At 38.2% G+C, this 17,261-nt stretch overlaps 1 protein-coding gene across 2 annotated transcripts in view; it reads left to right on the top strand.

Moving 5' to 3' along the window:
• The window catches only part of MAMDC2 (MAM domain containing 2), a 58,353-nt gene extending 41,092 nt beyond the window's left edge, over positions 1 to 17,261 (top strand). Inside the window, exons 10-14 of one of the 2 annotated variants that reach the window (XM_005154950.4) lie at positions 9,151 to 9,244; positions 10,947 to 11,099; positions 14,511 to 14,770; positions 15,875 to 15,959; positions 16,285 to 17,261. In XM_005154950.4, the coding sequence (XP_005155007.1) occupies positions 9,151 to 9,244; positions 10,947 to 11,099; positions 14,511 to 14,770; positions 15,875 to 15,959; positions 16,285 to 16,346 (654 nt within the window). In that variant the 3' untranslated portion in view covers positions 16,347 to 17,261. Of the gene's footprint in view, positions 1 to 9,150; positions 9,245 to 10,946; positions 11,100 to 14,510; positions 14,771 to 15,874; positions 15,960 to 16,284 lie in introns of those variants that run through there. The other variant, XM_031054424.1, reaches the window with a different exon arrangement.

Below are 17,261 nucleotides of genomic sequence, written 5' to 3'. Positions count from 1 at the left end.
CTACTTCTGATTTCTGTAATAGGTTTTCACTATCTGTGAGTCATCTAAGGAGGATCAGATGGATAACTACATGGTAACACCGAGATAAATACAGCTTTTTTTCCATTATGATAGTACTGTGAATATATGACTGAAAGCCTGTCTCACAACTCAAGTATTTCTAACATACAGGCAACCATCCTAGGCATTTTCCCCACTATAAAGTAATTTTTGAAGTGGCAGTAGCTACTGAATTTAACTTTTCTTGGAAAAAAAATAAAAAAGATTGTTTTTCTCTGAAGTAAATACACTATAAAAGAAAAAGTTCACAAAAAAAGATGTCTAACTGTATTAAAAGGCAAGTTTAAACTGAAAATTCAAGTCCTAATTGCTGGCTAGTGTTTTCTCTCAGACATCTGTTATCTTAAAAAATTGATGGGATTTTATGTACACTTACAGTGTATAAAACTTTATAGAATTTCTAATTCGCTTCTAATTGATATAGGAAAAAAAAATCTGCTGAGCAAATGCATGATAGAAAAGTTTCTCATAGTATCACCCCAAAATATTAGCTGAAAAGTATTTTTCTCTATTTTTAAAATCATGAAAAGGTATTGGTTAAAAAGGCAAGCTTATAGCCTACTTTTGCCACCTCATGTTTATGTATTTCTTTATTACTTCTAAAAAGGTTTGGTAGCTTGTGTAATGCAATACATAGTGTGAGTAGTGATGACAGCTGAGCATGACTGTTAAAAATGGTTTATAGCCTTGGAGGTGGCAGTGTTTTTACCATCTGACATTTACATGGAAAGACTTTTCCAATATGAATTTATGAAGAACTATTTTTATGTTTTCCTAGAAATTGGTATATCTAAAACACTTGTGAAGAAGTTTGCCTAGGATGGAAAGCTTTTCATGAATTGCAGCTTTCATGACTATAGTTACCAGTCTGTCTGTAGGCAGTAACAGATCGAGAGCATCACAGAGGATAATAAGGAAGTCAGGCACATACCCTCGCTGCTTCTGAGCCCCAGGGATGAAAAACTGGCATAGTTACAGGTTATCTGATTGAAATATTCACAAGCAGACTTGAATGAAGTTGCACAATGGGCCAGATTTTGGCTTTTCCTTGCAATCTCATGCCCAAATCTTCAAACTTAATACTTTTGTTTGTTTCTTCTTTTCCAAGCCAACAGAAAGAAACGAAGGAGCACTATGGTGCACTATATGGCATTGTATAAATACGTAGCTTAGTTCTCTGTAAAGCTGTGTATGCCTAACATCTAGTAAAACAGCTGTTAAGGAACAGTCATTTCAATGGTCATCTTCAATACAGACCAAAGTGGAGGTGCATCAGAACAGTTTTGCTTGACAGCAGAGAGAGGTGCGAACCAGTATACAGAAACATGAGAGAACAACAGTATATAGAAACATGAGAGAAACTAGCTCACTGAAGCTTGGCTTCTCTTTTCCTCTTTCCTCCAACCTGTCCTTTTGTCTCTTGCCTCCTCACTGACGTAGCTTTGTCTTGTCTAGCTTGCCCCACAAGCAGCAACACTCCCCTGCTCCCATTCCCCATCTTACTCCTAGCACCTCAGCTCCAGGTAGTCCAAGTTTTTCTCTCTAATCTTGCCCATGTTACAGTCTGCTTGCCCTGCTTAGCCCAGTTCTTACAAATTTTAGTTGTTCAAAAGCTCATGACTTGGCAGAAAGCACAGTTCTGGCACAAAAACCAAATCCTGACACTTTTCATGCTCCTGCTCCAAAACCTAGGAGTGCCCAAGCTTTTCAAAGAATTTTTAAATAAGGGTGAAATAAAACCTTTTCCATTTCCGAGACTTGTTCTCGGAAATCGTGGAACTGTTTTGGATTAAATCTTCCAAAACAAGCCTGAAGCAAGGACCCAGCATGGAAAATCTGAGCTGAAATCATTGAGCCTTGGCAATGTTATAAACAAGTTTAAAATAGTCTTTTAATGGAGAAGGGGTGGTCTCAAAATAAGACGGAGCTACTACCTTTCCTCTAATGTAGATCTGATGGCGTTCCATCCCTGTCGGTATTCAAGGCCAGGTTGGATGAAGCCTTGGGTGATATGGTTTAGTGTGAGGTGTCCCTGCCCATGGCAGGGGGGTTGGAACTAGATGATCTTGAGGTCCTTTCCAACCCTAACTATTCTACGATTCTACGATTCTACGGCTGATGCACCTGTTGCATTGTTCTCTGAGATGCATCATGAGTAGACTTGGAAAATAAGATGTTGTATCAGATGTTGCACAGTAGTTTGATAAATTTGGTGGTTACCGGGTGTGACTTATAGATTGGGTCAGTGCCTGTGGAAACAGTAAACAGTCTCTTGGCAGTTCCTTAGTGGCCAGTAAAGTCAGGAAGCAGCTGTAATGCTTCTTTGCCAGGGAGTGCTGAAGGTCGTTGATGCAGCAGCCAATTGATCTATAATACCTAGTTACCTTTATCTTTTTTCCACTGCAAATACTGCTCCCAAGACATTGAAAACAATATAAAATCCGTTAGATGTGTTTTAATTTTGTTAATAAATTTGTTTGCATCCGGACAATAAAAAGGCTCAGATTTTCATCTCTTGGTTTGTGTAATGGCTTTTGAAAGTTCTTTTTGAATTAGCTAACTGCAGTCTGGCACAGATTATTGGCTTGAGTTGTGTGAACAGGAAATATGAAGCTGGCCAACAGGCTTTAATACAACACTTTGAAAATACCATGTTGAAAAAGGTTAGGTGGGTATGAGCCAGCTAAGCAAGTCATAAATGTTTATATACATATATATATGTATATATATGTTTACATACAGCAAATATGTAAACTATATAATGGTAGTAAGAAGGCAGGAAATTTAAAATCCTGATTTCCCAAATTGTACTTGAGCGACTCTCTTTTTTAGTTAGTGTAAGTTCCTATGACCCTATACATATACTGTATTGTTTTCATACTCTGTAGTGCTCAGGGAATAAATATGAGAAGGAAGAATTAAAAAAAAAAAAAAGAAGAAAATAAAAAAATTCCAAAATTTTTTTAAACAAATGAAACCCTTCATTCTGTGTTGTATAAGCCTCTTAAAGGGCAGCATAAAAATATAAGTCTGAAATACGTAGATTCTTTTGATCTGATTGAATATACTGAAACTGATCTTCTAATACATGTCAGGAGAATGGCAGAGCCAACTGAAATAAAAATTCACATATGGTGTATGTAACCTGGAGATGCTCACATGCACTGTGGAACAAAAATCTGTATTTTAATATTGTGTGTGTTTATTTGTGTGTATATGTTACCATGAGAAGATAATTGTTTTATGCAACTTCACATCAAAGTCTAAATGCCTAGATTAAAGTGACCTGGTTTGAGTGCAGCTGAGTCTGCTTATATCAGTTCTGTTAATTTCTGCTAGATTTGGCTCAGCATTCTGAAGCTGAGGTTTTCAAAAGCAAACATCTCATGTTGTATATCCATCCATGCAAGTTGTTGCAATGTTGCATAGTGCTGTAGTGATTGAATACCTTCCACAAAGTTCAAAAACATACCCTCACAAAGGTAGCTGGCATTGTAACAGTCCATCCTACATCATCAGAGTGGTTGTGGCAGCATTTCCTAGGTTTTCATTCTTTCAGTCTGCTTTTTCTTCCACTCTTTTTTTTTTTCCTTCCTCACTCTCCTTGAGTTCATCTGTTTGTTTTCACTTGTCCTCCATAGCTAATTTTAGTTGCAGTTGGGAGAAAGCAAAGTCAAGTGACAGAATGTTGCACTTCAATATTTACATGTTTTAAAACAGACAAAAGGGAGGACTTTTTTAGAAATGGCTAAGCACTGAAATCCTTTGCTGTGGGATGCTGTGGAGGCCAATAGCATTTATGCATTTAAAAAGGGATTAGGTAAACTCATGGAAAATGGACCTCACAGTGACTGTAAACACAGTGGTAATGAATGACCTCCAGTTCAAGTTCTTCAGCTCTCTGGGGGGCTGAACACAATATAACTCTTGTACTGTTTTCCCTAAATATCTGTTATCACCCCTTCACCTTCCTAGGGCTTGATATGAGGGTTTTCAGACCTTTGTTCTTGTATAATCACTGTGATGATGCTCAATATTAAATTCTATTATTATCTGAACATTTCTTTTTTTCTACTGAGAAATTTGTGTCTCCTGCTTGTCCACCAAAGTCATAGGTAAGTAACTAAAGCAATCTTGAACACAGGATGAAGTCCTAGATCCCTGTAATCAAGTCACTAGTATAAAGGACACAGTTATCCATTCTGGGACCAAGTAGAGAAGAGCCGACATCCTAGTCTTCATCTCCTCCTCCTCTGGAAAACCCTCACTTGTGTCAAATAAAGGAGCATTTAGGTACTGTTCTGATGCAACCCTTGATCAGTCATTCTGTGATAAGATATGCAACCTAAAGAGGCTGAAATGACCTGCAGTTTTATAGTGTGGCTCTTCTGCCCTTCCTTCTCTCACCTCTAAACCAAGAAACTTGTTAAAGAACACTAACCAGAAATGCCTGTTTAAAATAAGAACATTAGGGTCTCTAATAGTAGGATTAGTGCTTGCAAAATGCGAATCCCACTGTCTGTGGTGTTTGACATGGTTATGGAAACAACATACTAAAAACTGTAAAAATTATTCAGGCTAGATTCATGCAAAAATTATTCATGCATTGGTGGCTTGCATTTTCACAGTAGCTAAGCATGGAGATATTTTTCATGAAATATTTATTACATACCTCCTTTTGGTACCTGTGATATGTAACTGACATTTCCTTTTTTTTGCTCCATTCTGGGTACTTAATACCGTGATACTACAATGCCACATCATCTGACAAGACTCCTCAGTCTAAAGGCAAGAATCTTCCCCTCTTATAAAAAGAGCCAAGGAAACTGTTTCACTGAAAAGAGGATAGAGACCATACTAGCAGATATCTGGAAATCCAGGATAGGCCTGTGGGACAGCTGAGGATAGCATTTCTGTGCAGGCAGTATTCCCTACTAGACAGTGCAATCCAGTGAACATAGATGTAGCATTAAAAGCCTTTCGCCCTAGGTTGTTCTGTTAATGGTTTTCTTTCATTGTTTGTTTCTGCAACTCATTTATTTGCCCTTGGACAGGAAAGATTTTTAAAAATATTTGTTTAAATGTCACAAGCTTATTACCAGTATTATCCAATTATTTATGTAGAAGCTTTCATAATTCATTGTTTTCCTGCAGAAGCTTATTGTATTTACATGGAAAGAAATTGAACTTGCATGGTGAATGCCATTTTAAATCAATTCATTTTTAAATGACAGATGCTTGCAGGCATTCTAATTTTAGCATAATAGCTTACTTGCATTCTTGATAAATGATATTTTGACTGTTTAAGACAAAGAAAAACAAGACATTTATAATCTGTTTTAATTAAGCTTGCTAAAAGTAATTTGAATTACACTGATAATGTTTGTATTGAACAGCCCTGGGACAATCAGAATGGTTTTCCCATTCTCCTGTGCTGGCTTACACCCTTATACAGCTGTGTACTAGTGTGACTGACTGGGAAGTCAGGCTCCCTGCTTTGTGAAAATAACTTGACTGTTTCTTTGTGTCATGTCACACTTTTGTTTCTGGTGCTTGAATTATTTTTGGATTTCATAATACTGAGCTTTTTGTTGCTGTATGGAAGTTACAATAGTTGATTCTCACATAAACCCACCTCAGATTCCACTGTAACTGCCTTTCTCCCTTAAGAAATTGATCATAAATATGTGTATAAGTGACAGACTGAGTTTTGGGTCTACACTAATATAAAGTATGTAGCTTAGTAATATTCACTAGGATGGAACCAGGTAAATTACTTTGCTGAAGAGGCAGAGCTTGCTCTTAAGTCACCAGATTTGGCTCTGTCACAGTTTTTATTCCGTTTGGCTGCTCTGCCTCCCTAATTGAGCAAGGGCTACACTCTCTGTGATAAACAAGTAGGAAAGAAAATACACAAACCCATAGGGGTCTAGGGGCATCTTCTTTTATCCTGTTCTCAATCCAGCTCCTTTTACAAGCTTCTCCATTAGTCCTTCCTTATACCGGAGTTACCATACTGCATGTCCTACTCTTTCTTCTCCTCCAAAAGAAGGTGAAAGTTATATACATATGTTTTAACTTGTGTCTTCTTGTAGAGATGCAGAATGTTCAGGATGAGGAGTCCCTTCTATCTCACTCACTGCCTGCAGCACAACTCAGCAACATTCCATGGGAAAAGTGAAAATCTGCTTGCTCTACCAGCTGTTCTCCTCTAGCACTGCTCATTTCTGATACAATACAGAATAAACAATAAGACCTGATTATTGATACTTTGAGGCTACACAGCAGGAATATTAATTGAGTACTGGAAAATAAACAAACCAGCTTCCAAGAATCAGGGCAATGATTTGGAAGGAAGCTAATGCCCTGGCTGTGTCCTGTTACTGGAACAAAAAGAGGCATGAGAAGAAAGTGTGTTTTATTTTTCAGTAACATAGGCAACAACTGACCTTTGATAATGTTTTTAATTTAGCCTCCAAGATAGCATGCAAGTCCAGGAGTTACCTAGTTTGAAACAATTAGTATGTTGTTCATCTGTCATGGTTTATGAACAAAGTGTGAGCTGAGCACAAAGATCCCCCTATTCTCTTCTCCAAGGCATGAGATAACTTCTTAAATATTTACTTTGGAAGAACTGACCTAGGAAATATTTTAATTCAGACCAAGAACAAATGTAAAGCTTCATGAGATTAGTCCTATCAAGACTGTAGAAAGGATTCAGAGATCTGATACAGGGTGAAAATGAGCAGCTGAGTAAATCCAAATAGACACAATTTTAGTAGGTAAAGTTCAAGTAGTCAAAAATGTCTCTTTATGAAAAAAGACAAAAAAAAGGACAAAAAAAGAGTGACCTGTAAATAAAAATATCTTCTACCTCATTACGTAAAACTAAATCAGTAATATAACAACAGAGTAAGTCAAGGGGACAATGAACAATTTCAGTCCATTTGCTGTAGCTAATACTGGAAACCACATTCCCAAGCAAAGCTCCCCCACCCCGTTGCAATTATAAAGTCTGCTCATGGCAGCATGTCACTAAATACCACAAAAAGCAAGTGGAGAATTAGTAACACCAAAGCTACAAATGACAAAGCTGTACAAGTTTACAAGTGTCACTGAAAGATCAATCCTTTGATTGTACAAAAGCTAATGGCCTCTGAGAGACCAACAGTTACTGCCAGTGCTTTTGAAATGGAGGGCTTTCTGCAGATCCAATGGGTAATTATGTACCTTGTATGGAACAAATTATTGCAATTTAAGAATAAAGAGCTTGATCTTGCTCCCAGTGATGTCAATAGGAAAACATCACTTAAAACATGATTCCACAGTGTGGAAATGTTGTTTCACAAATGAGGACTGACTGATCTCACCCTTTCATGTGTGGTTTTCTGAAGATTCTTGGGTTTAGGACTATAATATGTCTTTAGTTTATTACAAATGTTCACCAGAATGCTTTCATTAAAAGCCTGGTGAATGACGTCTACCCAATGTCTGTATTTATTGTATGCTTAATTCCAAGAGATGCTACCATTTTTAATAGATCGTTCCTTTTTCTTTGGAATGAACATTGAAAGCAGAAAAGTTTTTGTTCTGTTAAACTTAAAGGTTAAGAGAGCAATTCTACAGAAAAAAAAGAGAAGAAAAAGAAAAAAAAAGAAGGCAGGATTTAGGCCACTATACACTCAGCAGTTCCTGCAGAAACTGCAGAAACTGCAGGAACTGCACAAGCACTCCTCAAAGTCCTGTAACACTTTACAAGACAGATAATCACTATTAGCGGGATTGGTAGCACTGAATGAAAAATGGTTTTAAAAACTGCTCCATCATGGGGAGCATAATCTGTACATACCTCAAAGGTTTAAGTGTAGTTATGTCCCAGGCTATTTCCTAAGCAGATGGGTAAATTAATACTACACAGCAAAGCAGTCTTGCAAAATTGGGAATAATGACCACACTGAAGGTGTTACCAAGCCTGTTAGAAGAGGACATATTATGAATATGACTTGACTTTATAATGACATGAATGATTTTATAACCTTTTTGTGTCCACATGAAACTGTATATTTGTCATCCAACAGCATTTAACCTCAAATACGTAACTGAGGTGTTTACGGTTATTCCAGAATACTAAAATATTAGAAGTCTAACAGTCTCCAGCCACTAGCTCAGACCTCATCACAAAGGAATTGTTTTGGAAAGCTCCTCCCAAATTATGGTCATAATTTTAAGGGTTAGACAGATGGTTGGCAGTGGTTAGGCAAAGAAAACTGCCAGCAGTGTTTTCACAAAACAAACCTTATTGTGTCTTCTGCAATTTGAACAGACTTTGGTCAACTCTGGGAGAAGGGCAGATGGAAATCTTACAGTCTCTTTAGATTTTGTCATCTCATGGATGACGTATTTTTCATGGCAGAATTAACGTGTAGACAAATAAAAACATCAAAACAAGACAAAAACATCAAAAAAGACAAAACAAGACAAAAAAAAAACCATCTTGGACACTATTTTTAATCTTCACAAACCCAAATAAACACTGAATGATGCTTAGCATTTCCACCATCCTGCTTTATGATATGGCCTTGTGTAATTTATTAATAATTCCAATTTATGCAGTAGTTTCATCTCTATTGTTCTTTGTTTTTTTGCCATGGCAATTTCTTTTGGCCATTGCTCTGCATTACTTTTTCAGAAGCATATTTCCACAAATAAAACCTCCTAGTTGTAAGGATAAGATAGCTGAGGACATTTTAGCTGTTTTGTGTGGGGGCAAAAAACTGCAACAATCTCAGTAAATCATGTTTTGTCATACACTGAAAAACACACACTCCCCTAATATTAACTACATATAGACATATATCATTTGCTTATAAAAATGAGAAAACATTTTCTATTGAATGAAAGCACACATCTAAATCCCACTGGATTTGAAATTTCAGTCACTTCCTGTATTAGTATGTGCCAAAAAAAAGTGGGTTCAAAATTTCTGTTCTGTAGATGTCAAAATTATTAGCACATTTGGAAAAATCTAAAATTTCAGACTCTTAATGCCAGCTTTTGTTAGATAACTGAAACTTTCTTCATGTATTGCAGGTTGTCTTTGTCAGCTGGTGTAAAAGCTTCTGGGACTGTGGCCTTGTGGCCCTGGATGATGTATCACTGAGCTTGGGAAGCTGCCAGGCTGCTGGTAAGGCCATGTATAAAGACCATGAATAAAAACCATGTATATTTGTCATCCAACAGCTGCTACCCTTTTTACTAAGAGTTCATCACATACCTTCATTTTCCAAGCCTATCCTACAGCTGCCTTCATTTCACTGTGGTTTCTTTTCCTTTTCCAAAAAGTATTTCATAAACCCTATTATTGCAGTAGCAAAGACCAGTTTTTGTTCACAGGTGTGCCATGTAAATCCTAATCAGAATCATGTAACTGACTCTGGTGCAGAGTATAGAGATGAGCATCCTTAGGGCACTACAATATAAACCAAAACAAGCAAACAAACAAAAAAAAAAACAACAAAAAACCAAAATGAATAGTTCAACTGAGGGGAAAGGAGTTTTCAGATGGCTTTTAGGAAACCAGGAATGGACCCAAAAGAAATATTTTCAAAACAGTGTCATTCTTTTTAGTCCAGAAGTACAGTTATGCAAGGCCAATACATAGCCCCTTATCTGAACTGCAGTTCCCTAATGAAGACAGATGAGTCTAAGTTTCCCTTTTGTAGTGGGAGGAACTGAATGTTTTTGAGCAAGACTTCACCCTCTGAAATGCACAGGCTAACCTCTCTGAACCCACCCAGATTCCCTCTTCTGGGGCTCTTTGAGGTTTGACAATGCAATGATTGTATTCTAATTTGGAAACCATTCTCATGAGACAGGCATCAATCTATAATGCCATTCTTCTTCAGAATAAAGCTATGCCTTTGAAATGGTGATGAGGGCATGCCATTTATACTCCCATGTAATAATAACTTTTTAATTACCTCTTTTGACTGTATTTCATGCATTCAGGCATCTATTACAGAACAGAGAGAAATCACATGTATAAAACTAGGTGCTATTTTTCTAAAGTATTTCCAATAGCAGTCTATTACTTTTCTGTAATTACTAAGTAATTTGAAAAGGAAACAAAGGTGCAGAACTGATACTTGGACGTACAGTCATACTGTATGTTGTCACTGATGGCACCAAAAAAATGTCCCAACAATGCCCAATGAGGGCATACATGAAGTTATCGAGGCTTCCTTCTTTGCAAAAGGTGAAAGCAGCTCAGAGTGTCTGCTCCTGAACTACAGATTGAGATCACAGTAGAAGAGCTGACAGAAGCTTCCTGGCAAGCACCTGAATTGTCAACTTACTCTCTTCTGTATAATCTAATAGAATTGAAGTAATGAAAATAATCTAGTAATTGCAGCTCTGTGGTCTGTTGTATGTGGTATTTGAATCTGGTGCCATGGCAACAAGGGACAGCTAAATGTGGTATTTGATTTCAGATAAAAACTCCAGTCTTTGGCAAGACTCATTTAAAATGCATGTTATACACACTGGAGCTCATTAAACTGCTTGGGGTGCCATAAACTACACTGGTATAGCCCATTGGGGAGTAAGAGTTACAATGAGGTAATAAACTCTATGAGATGTTTTACAGTACTAGCACATGCTAGTGAGCCAGACTTGGGTACAGATTTCCCCAAACTTGTGAAGAAGATGAAATTACATTTAATAAATCAGTTTGAGGCTAGCTTTTTTAAGGTTGTAACTACTGGAAATATAGCTAGGTAGATATGAGTGATTTCAGCACCTGAGTGAATGCAATACATTACTGGTACAATTTCTCCATATATCTGTCAAATACATTTCCAGTTTTAAACAATGTTTTCTCCTTATAGATCTACTGCTGCCCAATCCTGGAGAGTGTAATTTTGAAAAAGATGAGTGTGTGTTTACCCAGAAGAAGAGAGGTCGTGGGAGCTGGCACAGGAGGAGGGGTCCAACTCCCACTTCTTACACCGGACCAAAAGGAGACCACACTACTGGGGTAGGTGAGTTAAGCCCCACATTGAATTTTCAGGACAGAGATTGGTAGTTAAGCAAAAACTATTTGAAATTATAACCTAGAACACAAATAAGGTTTTTACTGTTCTGTTCTGAACAGTTCAGAACTGAACTGTTCAGAACAGTTATTAACGACATGAAGTAAACGTATTTCTTAGGGACATGTGGACAATTTTGAGAATGTGACTTTTAATCTGAATGATCCACAAGCCTACTAGATAATTCAGTCTTCATGTTTTAAAGTAGCCCTTTCGTTTGCAAGAAAAAAAGACAGGATGAATTTCTAGACCCTGCAGAAATGCCTGCTTCCAAATCCCTAGTTTATATGTGAATATTTAGAGAATATTTAGTGACTATTCACTAAAACTAAAAGGCAAACAAGTGGTTGGGATCTCTTCTACCTGAACACCTTGCTGTTCAAACTTAGAAGAAAACATGAATAAAAGAAGTGTCATAGACTCTTTGTCTTGAAAATCTGCTCCATAACCTCACTTGTGTAATTTAAGGTATTTAGGCAAGTGAGGCCCCTATTAGCATGAGTGAGCACACAGAAAACTGCAGCAGAATTGCCCCCATACTTGAGGCAGCACTGATGACTTTTGGTAGTGATGAATGGCACTGGGTGCATGTGTTCCTCCAGAGCAGGACCTCAGTAACAGCTCCACTTACTTCAGCATAAAGGGGAAAATGGATGATACAGGGAATTACAGACCAGTCAGTCTCACCTCTGTGCCTGGCAAAATCTGGGAGCAGATTCTCCTGGAAGGCATGCTAAGGCACATGAAAAACAACAAGGTGGTTGGTGACAGCCAGCATGGCTTCACTAAGGGGAAATCCTGCCTGACCAATTTGGTGGCCTTCTATGATGGGGCTACGGAACTGATGGACAGGGGTGGAGCAGTTGATGTCATTTACCTGGACTTGTGCAAACCGTTCGACACTGTCCCACACGATATCCTTGTCTCTAAATTGGAGAGACATCAATTTAATAGGTGGACCACTGTGTGGATAAAGAACTGGCTGGATGGCCGCATGCAAAGAGTTGTGGTCAATGGCTCAATGTCTAGTTGGAGACCAGTAACGAGTGGTGTCCTTCAGGGGTCGGTGCTGGGACCGGTCTTGTTCAACATCTTTGTTGGTGACATGGACAGTGGGATTGAGTGTGCCCTCAGCAAGTTTGCCGATGACACCAAGCTGTGTGGTTCAGTTGATATGCTGGAGGGAAAGAATGCCATCCAGAGGGACCTTGACATGCTTGTGAGTTGGGCTGATGCCAACCTCATTAAGTTTAACCATGCCAAGTGTGAGGTCCTGCACCTGTCTCGAAGCAATCCCATGCACAGCTACAGGTTGAGCAGAGAAGAGATTCAGAGCAGCCCCGCGGAGAAGGACGTGGGGGTGTTGGTCAATGAGAAAATGAACACAAGCTGGCTTCAGTGTGCGCTTGTAGCCCAGAAAGCCAACCGTATTCTGGGCTGCATCAAAAGCAGTGTGACCAGCAGGTCGAAGGAGGTGATCCTGCCCGTCTACTCTGCTCCTGTGAGACCTCACTTGAAGTATTGTGTGCAGTTCTGATGTCCTCAACATAAAAGGGACATGGAACTGTTGGAACAAGTCCAGAGGAGGGCCACAAGGATGATCAGGGGTCTGGAGCACCTCCCATATGAAGACAGGCTGAGAAAGTTGGGGCTGTTCATCCTGGAGAAGAGAAGGCTGCATGGAGACCTCATAGCAGCCTTCCAGTATCTGAAGGGGGGCTATAGGGATGCTGGGGATGGACTATTCATTAGGGACTGTAGTGATAGTATGAGGGGTAATGGGTTCAAAATTAAACGGGAAGTTTAGATTAGATATAAGGAGTGTCGTGGTTTAAACCAAGTCCACACACAGCTCGTTCATTCACTCCCCCCCTTGCTCCCCCAACTCCCGGAGAGTTAGGAAGGAGAATCCAAAGAATGTAACCCCCACGGGTTGAGATAAGCACAGTTTAATAGCTAAGGCACAACACAAATCACTACTGCTTATAACAAGTGAAGAGAATACAAAACCTCACCAGCCACCAACCCATGACTCACCCCACCCTGCCTGACCTAGCACCAACCGATACCTCCTCCATCCCCCCAGAGCTCCAGCCCTTCCGGGTCTCTCCCGGTTACATCCTGGGTATCACGTGCTATGGTATGGAATACCTCTTTGGCTAGCCTGGGTCAGGTGTCCTGTCTCTCCTTCCTCCTGGCCTCCCCTCCTCCCTGGCAGAGCATGAGGCTCAGAAAAAGGCCTTGGACAAACCAAATATTTCAGCAGTAACTCAAAACATACTTGCTATCAGCAACCGTTCTCAGCCCGAAAGTCAAAACACAGCACTGCACCAGCTACCAAGAAAGAGAAAAATGACTGCTACTGCTCAAACCAGGACAAGGAGGAAGTACTTTACTGTGAGGGTGGTGAGGCACTGGAATGGGTTGCCCAGGGAAGTTGTGAATGCTCCATCCCTGGTGGTGTTCAAGTCCAAGTTGGACAGGGCCTTGGGTGACATGGTTTAATGTGAGGTGTCCCTGCCGATGGCAGGGGGGTTGGAACTAGATGATCTTAATGTCCTTTTTAATCCGAACTATTCTATGATTCGATGATAATGGATGCAACTGCCCTAAAGCTTGTGAACTTTAAATGCTTACATAAGTTTAAAAAGGTTTGGGGGCCTTTGGATTTGCCCTCTTTTACAGTGGTTAGCATTCATTCAATAAGTTATAAAGTAAGTTGCAGACAAGTTGGTTTATTCACAGTAGCTATCTATCCAGTCTGTTAAAAATTTTAGCTAGATTACAAAAGCAGTTGGCCTGCCTAAAAGGCTCACCAAAAGCTATTATTATTCTGTCAATTGTGATTGAGTGTAAACCATGTTAAGCATTATCAAGCATAGTTATTTCAGCTGTGCGTATGAAGTTTCACTCTATGAAAGCTCAATTCAAGTTACTCTGGAAAACTAGTTTGGTTTTAGCTAACAAAGTAAGAAATCCTCCTGGTTAACAAAGTAACAAACTTTTTATCTTGTCTCTGATATTTTATCTAAAAAGATGGCTTTGTGTACATTCAGCAAAATCTCCTTTTCCCATCTCCTCATATAATTTCTGTAACAGCTGCCTCCTGTAGATTGTATGGCCAAAATTCTACATGTGGAATTGATAATGCACATGGGAATGTTTCTCTTTGGCTTGAAATATCAGATCACCAACAAACTATGTTCTTCCATTGTTAATTCTAAATAGTACTGACTCTGGCATAAAAATCTTTATCAAAATAGTTTCAATAATATGTTTTTACATACTGAGCATGTTGAGCATAGTGAACATGCTGATAGAATGTGTTCTACTTTGCTAATACTTGTGTATTTTTTTAAGGATATTACATGTACATAGAGGCATCCGACATGGTCTATGGACAGAGAGCATACCTAGTTTCAAGATCACTAAGAGGAGTCTCTGGAAAACAGTGCTTGACATTTTTCTATAATATGTATGGAGCTGGAACTGGATTATTAAGTGTTTATCTGAAAAGGGAAGGTGATGAAGACGAGATTCCTTTGTGGAGGAGGACAGGGGAACAAAGCATCTCATGGCTAAGGGGACTGATAGAATATGAAAGTGATAGAAATTACCAGGTAAGAAAAAAAAACAACCCCACCCAACCCAACCGACAAAACAAAACCAACCAAACCAAAACCAGTCAAAAAAGAATATTGAACTGAACTATGTGCTAAAATCCAAGTTTTGGGTTGTAAAAAAAAAAAGTAAAATTAAATGGACACCTGAACAAGCTGAAGTAACATGTAATTTCTTACAAATGAAGGTAGGGAAGGAATTATTAAAGACATTAATAGGCTTCAAGAATGAAAATAGTTCATTATATTTTTTAAAAAAATAAGTATTTCATTACCATTTTCCCATTATTCCTTGTCAGCAGTAATATTTTTTTTTATTTATATATTTATATCACTTGCAGAATTTCTTCTCCTTCTGCTGTCTAAAGTCCTGTCTAGATTTCACATAACCACTACACTGTGATAAAATGGCTGCTTCTTGCAGGACAGTCTTTCTGAAGTGGCACCAAAGGCAAGGGATGTTACCAAGCCAGAGCTTTGCCTTTGGTTTCAACAGTGCTATCATTTCAGTATTGCCAGAGACAAAGCTTGCTTCAGTTTCTCTGTCAAAGAGGAAGCTGAAATTACTGCCCTGATCATTAACCAAATATGTTGTCTGTGGCTTTTGATCACTTTGCCTTAAGACTCTGGAACTTACTTAGGAAACAAACAATGAAATCAAAACAAACAAAACCAACAACAAACCCCACACATATGACAAAAAGAAGCCTTTCACTGAAAAACAAGTTCAGCTTCAGCAGTAAGACCACAACAATATTGTCATGCTTTTTCTCCCCTCCAAGTTTTGCTTACATATAGATCACACACAGCTATGTGCTTGGGCTGAAAAGCAAGACAGAAATGCTACATCGCTAGAGAAGAATTACAAGTGGTCTATAACACACAGCCATTTCCTAACAAATTGCACAGATTTGCTTCCTTGAGCACAGCACACAACACAAATTCTCTGACCAGGGCAATCAGTCCACTGAAGCATAGAGGTTTTCTTCCAAGAAGCAGGCTTTCCAGACACATTAGATCATTGAACAGACTGCCTGGATACTAGTTTTTTCTAGTCCTTCCTCTCCTGTGGAATTAATGAAAAGCTGTGTTTTACCTTTACAGATTATTTTTGAGGCAATCCGTGGTGTGTCAATCAGAAGTGACACTGCTATTGATGATATTCTGTTTCAAGCAGGACCCTGTTTAGGTAAGTTTAAACAGTTTGTTTATCTTAGGAGACATCCAGCAATTCATAATGCATCTTGTAATTAGAGAAGTGATACTTCTTCCCTTGAACCCCCATGAATGGATCTGAATTTAATATTGTGCTGCTGGATTACTGCAGAATTTTTATTTTCTAATAAGATGAGAGACAATCTTCAGAATCTGCACTAGTAGTGATGCTGTAGACTTCAAGTAACGTAAGGCAGGCTCACTTAAATACAGCATGGTAATTACATTCTGTCTTATGCATTCTTATGTATGATAAAAATACAAATAATTACAGTGTTTTCCCCTTCTTTGTATTCTAGAAGTGGAAGAGATTCAATTCTCATCAGGCTATCCTGACAGCTTAAATGAAATTGAGTATTAAATACAGTCTGCTGAAAGGAAAGAAGTGCACAGAAGATCCGTATGTGAGAAACTGCACAAATTGCTTATTTTAATACATGTTTTAAGTAAATACTGGACTGGTTTGAGTATGCACCAATGTATAAGAAGAACACAGAGCACTTATGTTCCTCGCCTTTGAAATTAAATTACTGACTCAGGGCTTCTTAGACTGTTGGGGGATTTTTTTTTATATTTTTTCTCTTTTGCATGAGTTTTGCATCAGTTATTACATAAAAGCTTCCCATTTTGCACAGATCATTCATTTTAATGCACCTTTTTTAAAAAAAATAAAAAAAAAAAACCAAAACACCTTTCTGGTATATAAGTAAAAAGAGAAAAGCAAAGGTGCACAACTAAAATCCAGTATTGCGTCATCTTGAATCTGCATTCAGTGAATGTTTTGTGTTGGGTACAGAATGGATTTTTGTTAAGGAAATTATAAATATTTTGAAATAATAAAGAAAATAGTATTATCTACTAGCAATAGCCTACAGATTATGTGCAATTACTCATGATGACAAATCTCTCTGGGAAACTCTTAACACTCTGCTAGCAATTTTTTGTGGTTTTGTATTCTTTAACAAATATATGTCTTCCTTACCAATAACAAACTCACTTTTAGTGTTCCAGTATAATTCAGTGTAAACTGCTGACATTTTGAACTATATGAAATGAAATCCTTTGAAGCCACGCTTTCTGGCATACACGTCTTGTTTTTTTTTTAATTGTACCCTCACAGCAAATGTACTTACACTTTACCCAACCACAGATGCCTTGCACTGTATTAGTAGGAAACTGAATTCACACAATTTATTAATTTTTAAAATTTGATCTGTTTGTGTGCAAGGTTTTGTTTTGAAATTATAACTTCCTAATAAAATGTAACTTTGAAAAT

This window comes from Melopsittacus undulatus, chromosome Z, assembly GCF_012275295.1.
Source record: "Melopsittacus undulatus isolate bMelUnd1 chromosome Z, bMelUnd1.mat.Z, whole genome shotgun sequence".
Taxonomy (NCBI): Eukaryota; Metazoa; Chordata; class Aves; order Psittaciformes; family Psittaculidae; genus Melopsittacus; species Melopsittacus undulatus.
This window is presented reverse-complemented; position numbering and strand designations above follow the sequence as displayed.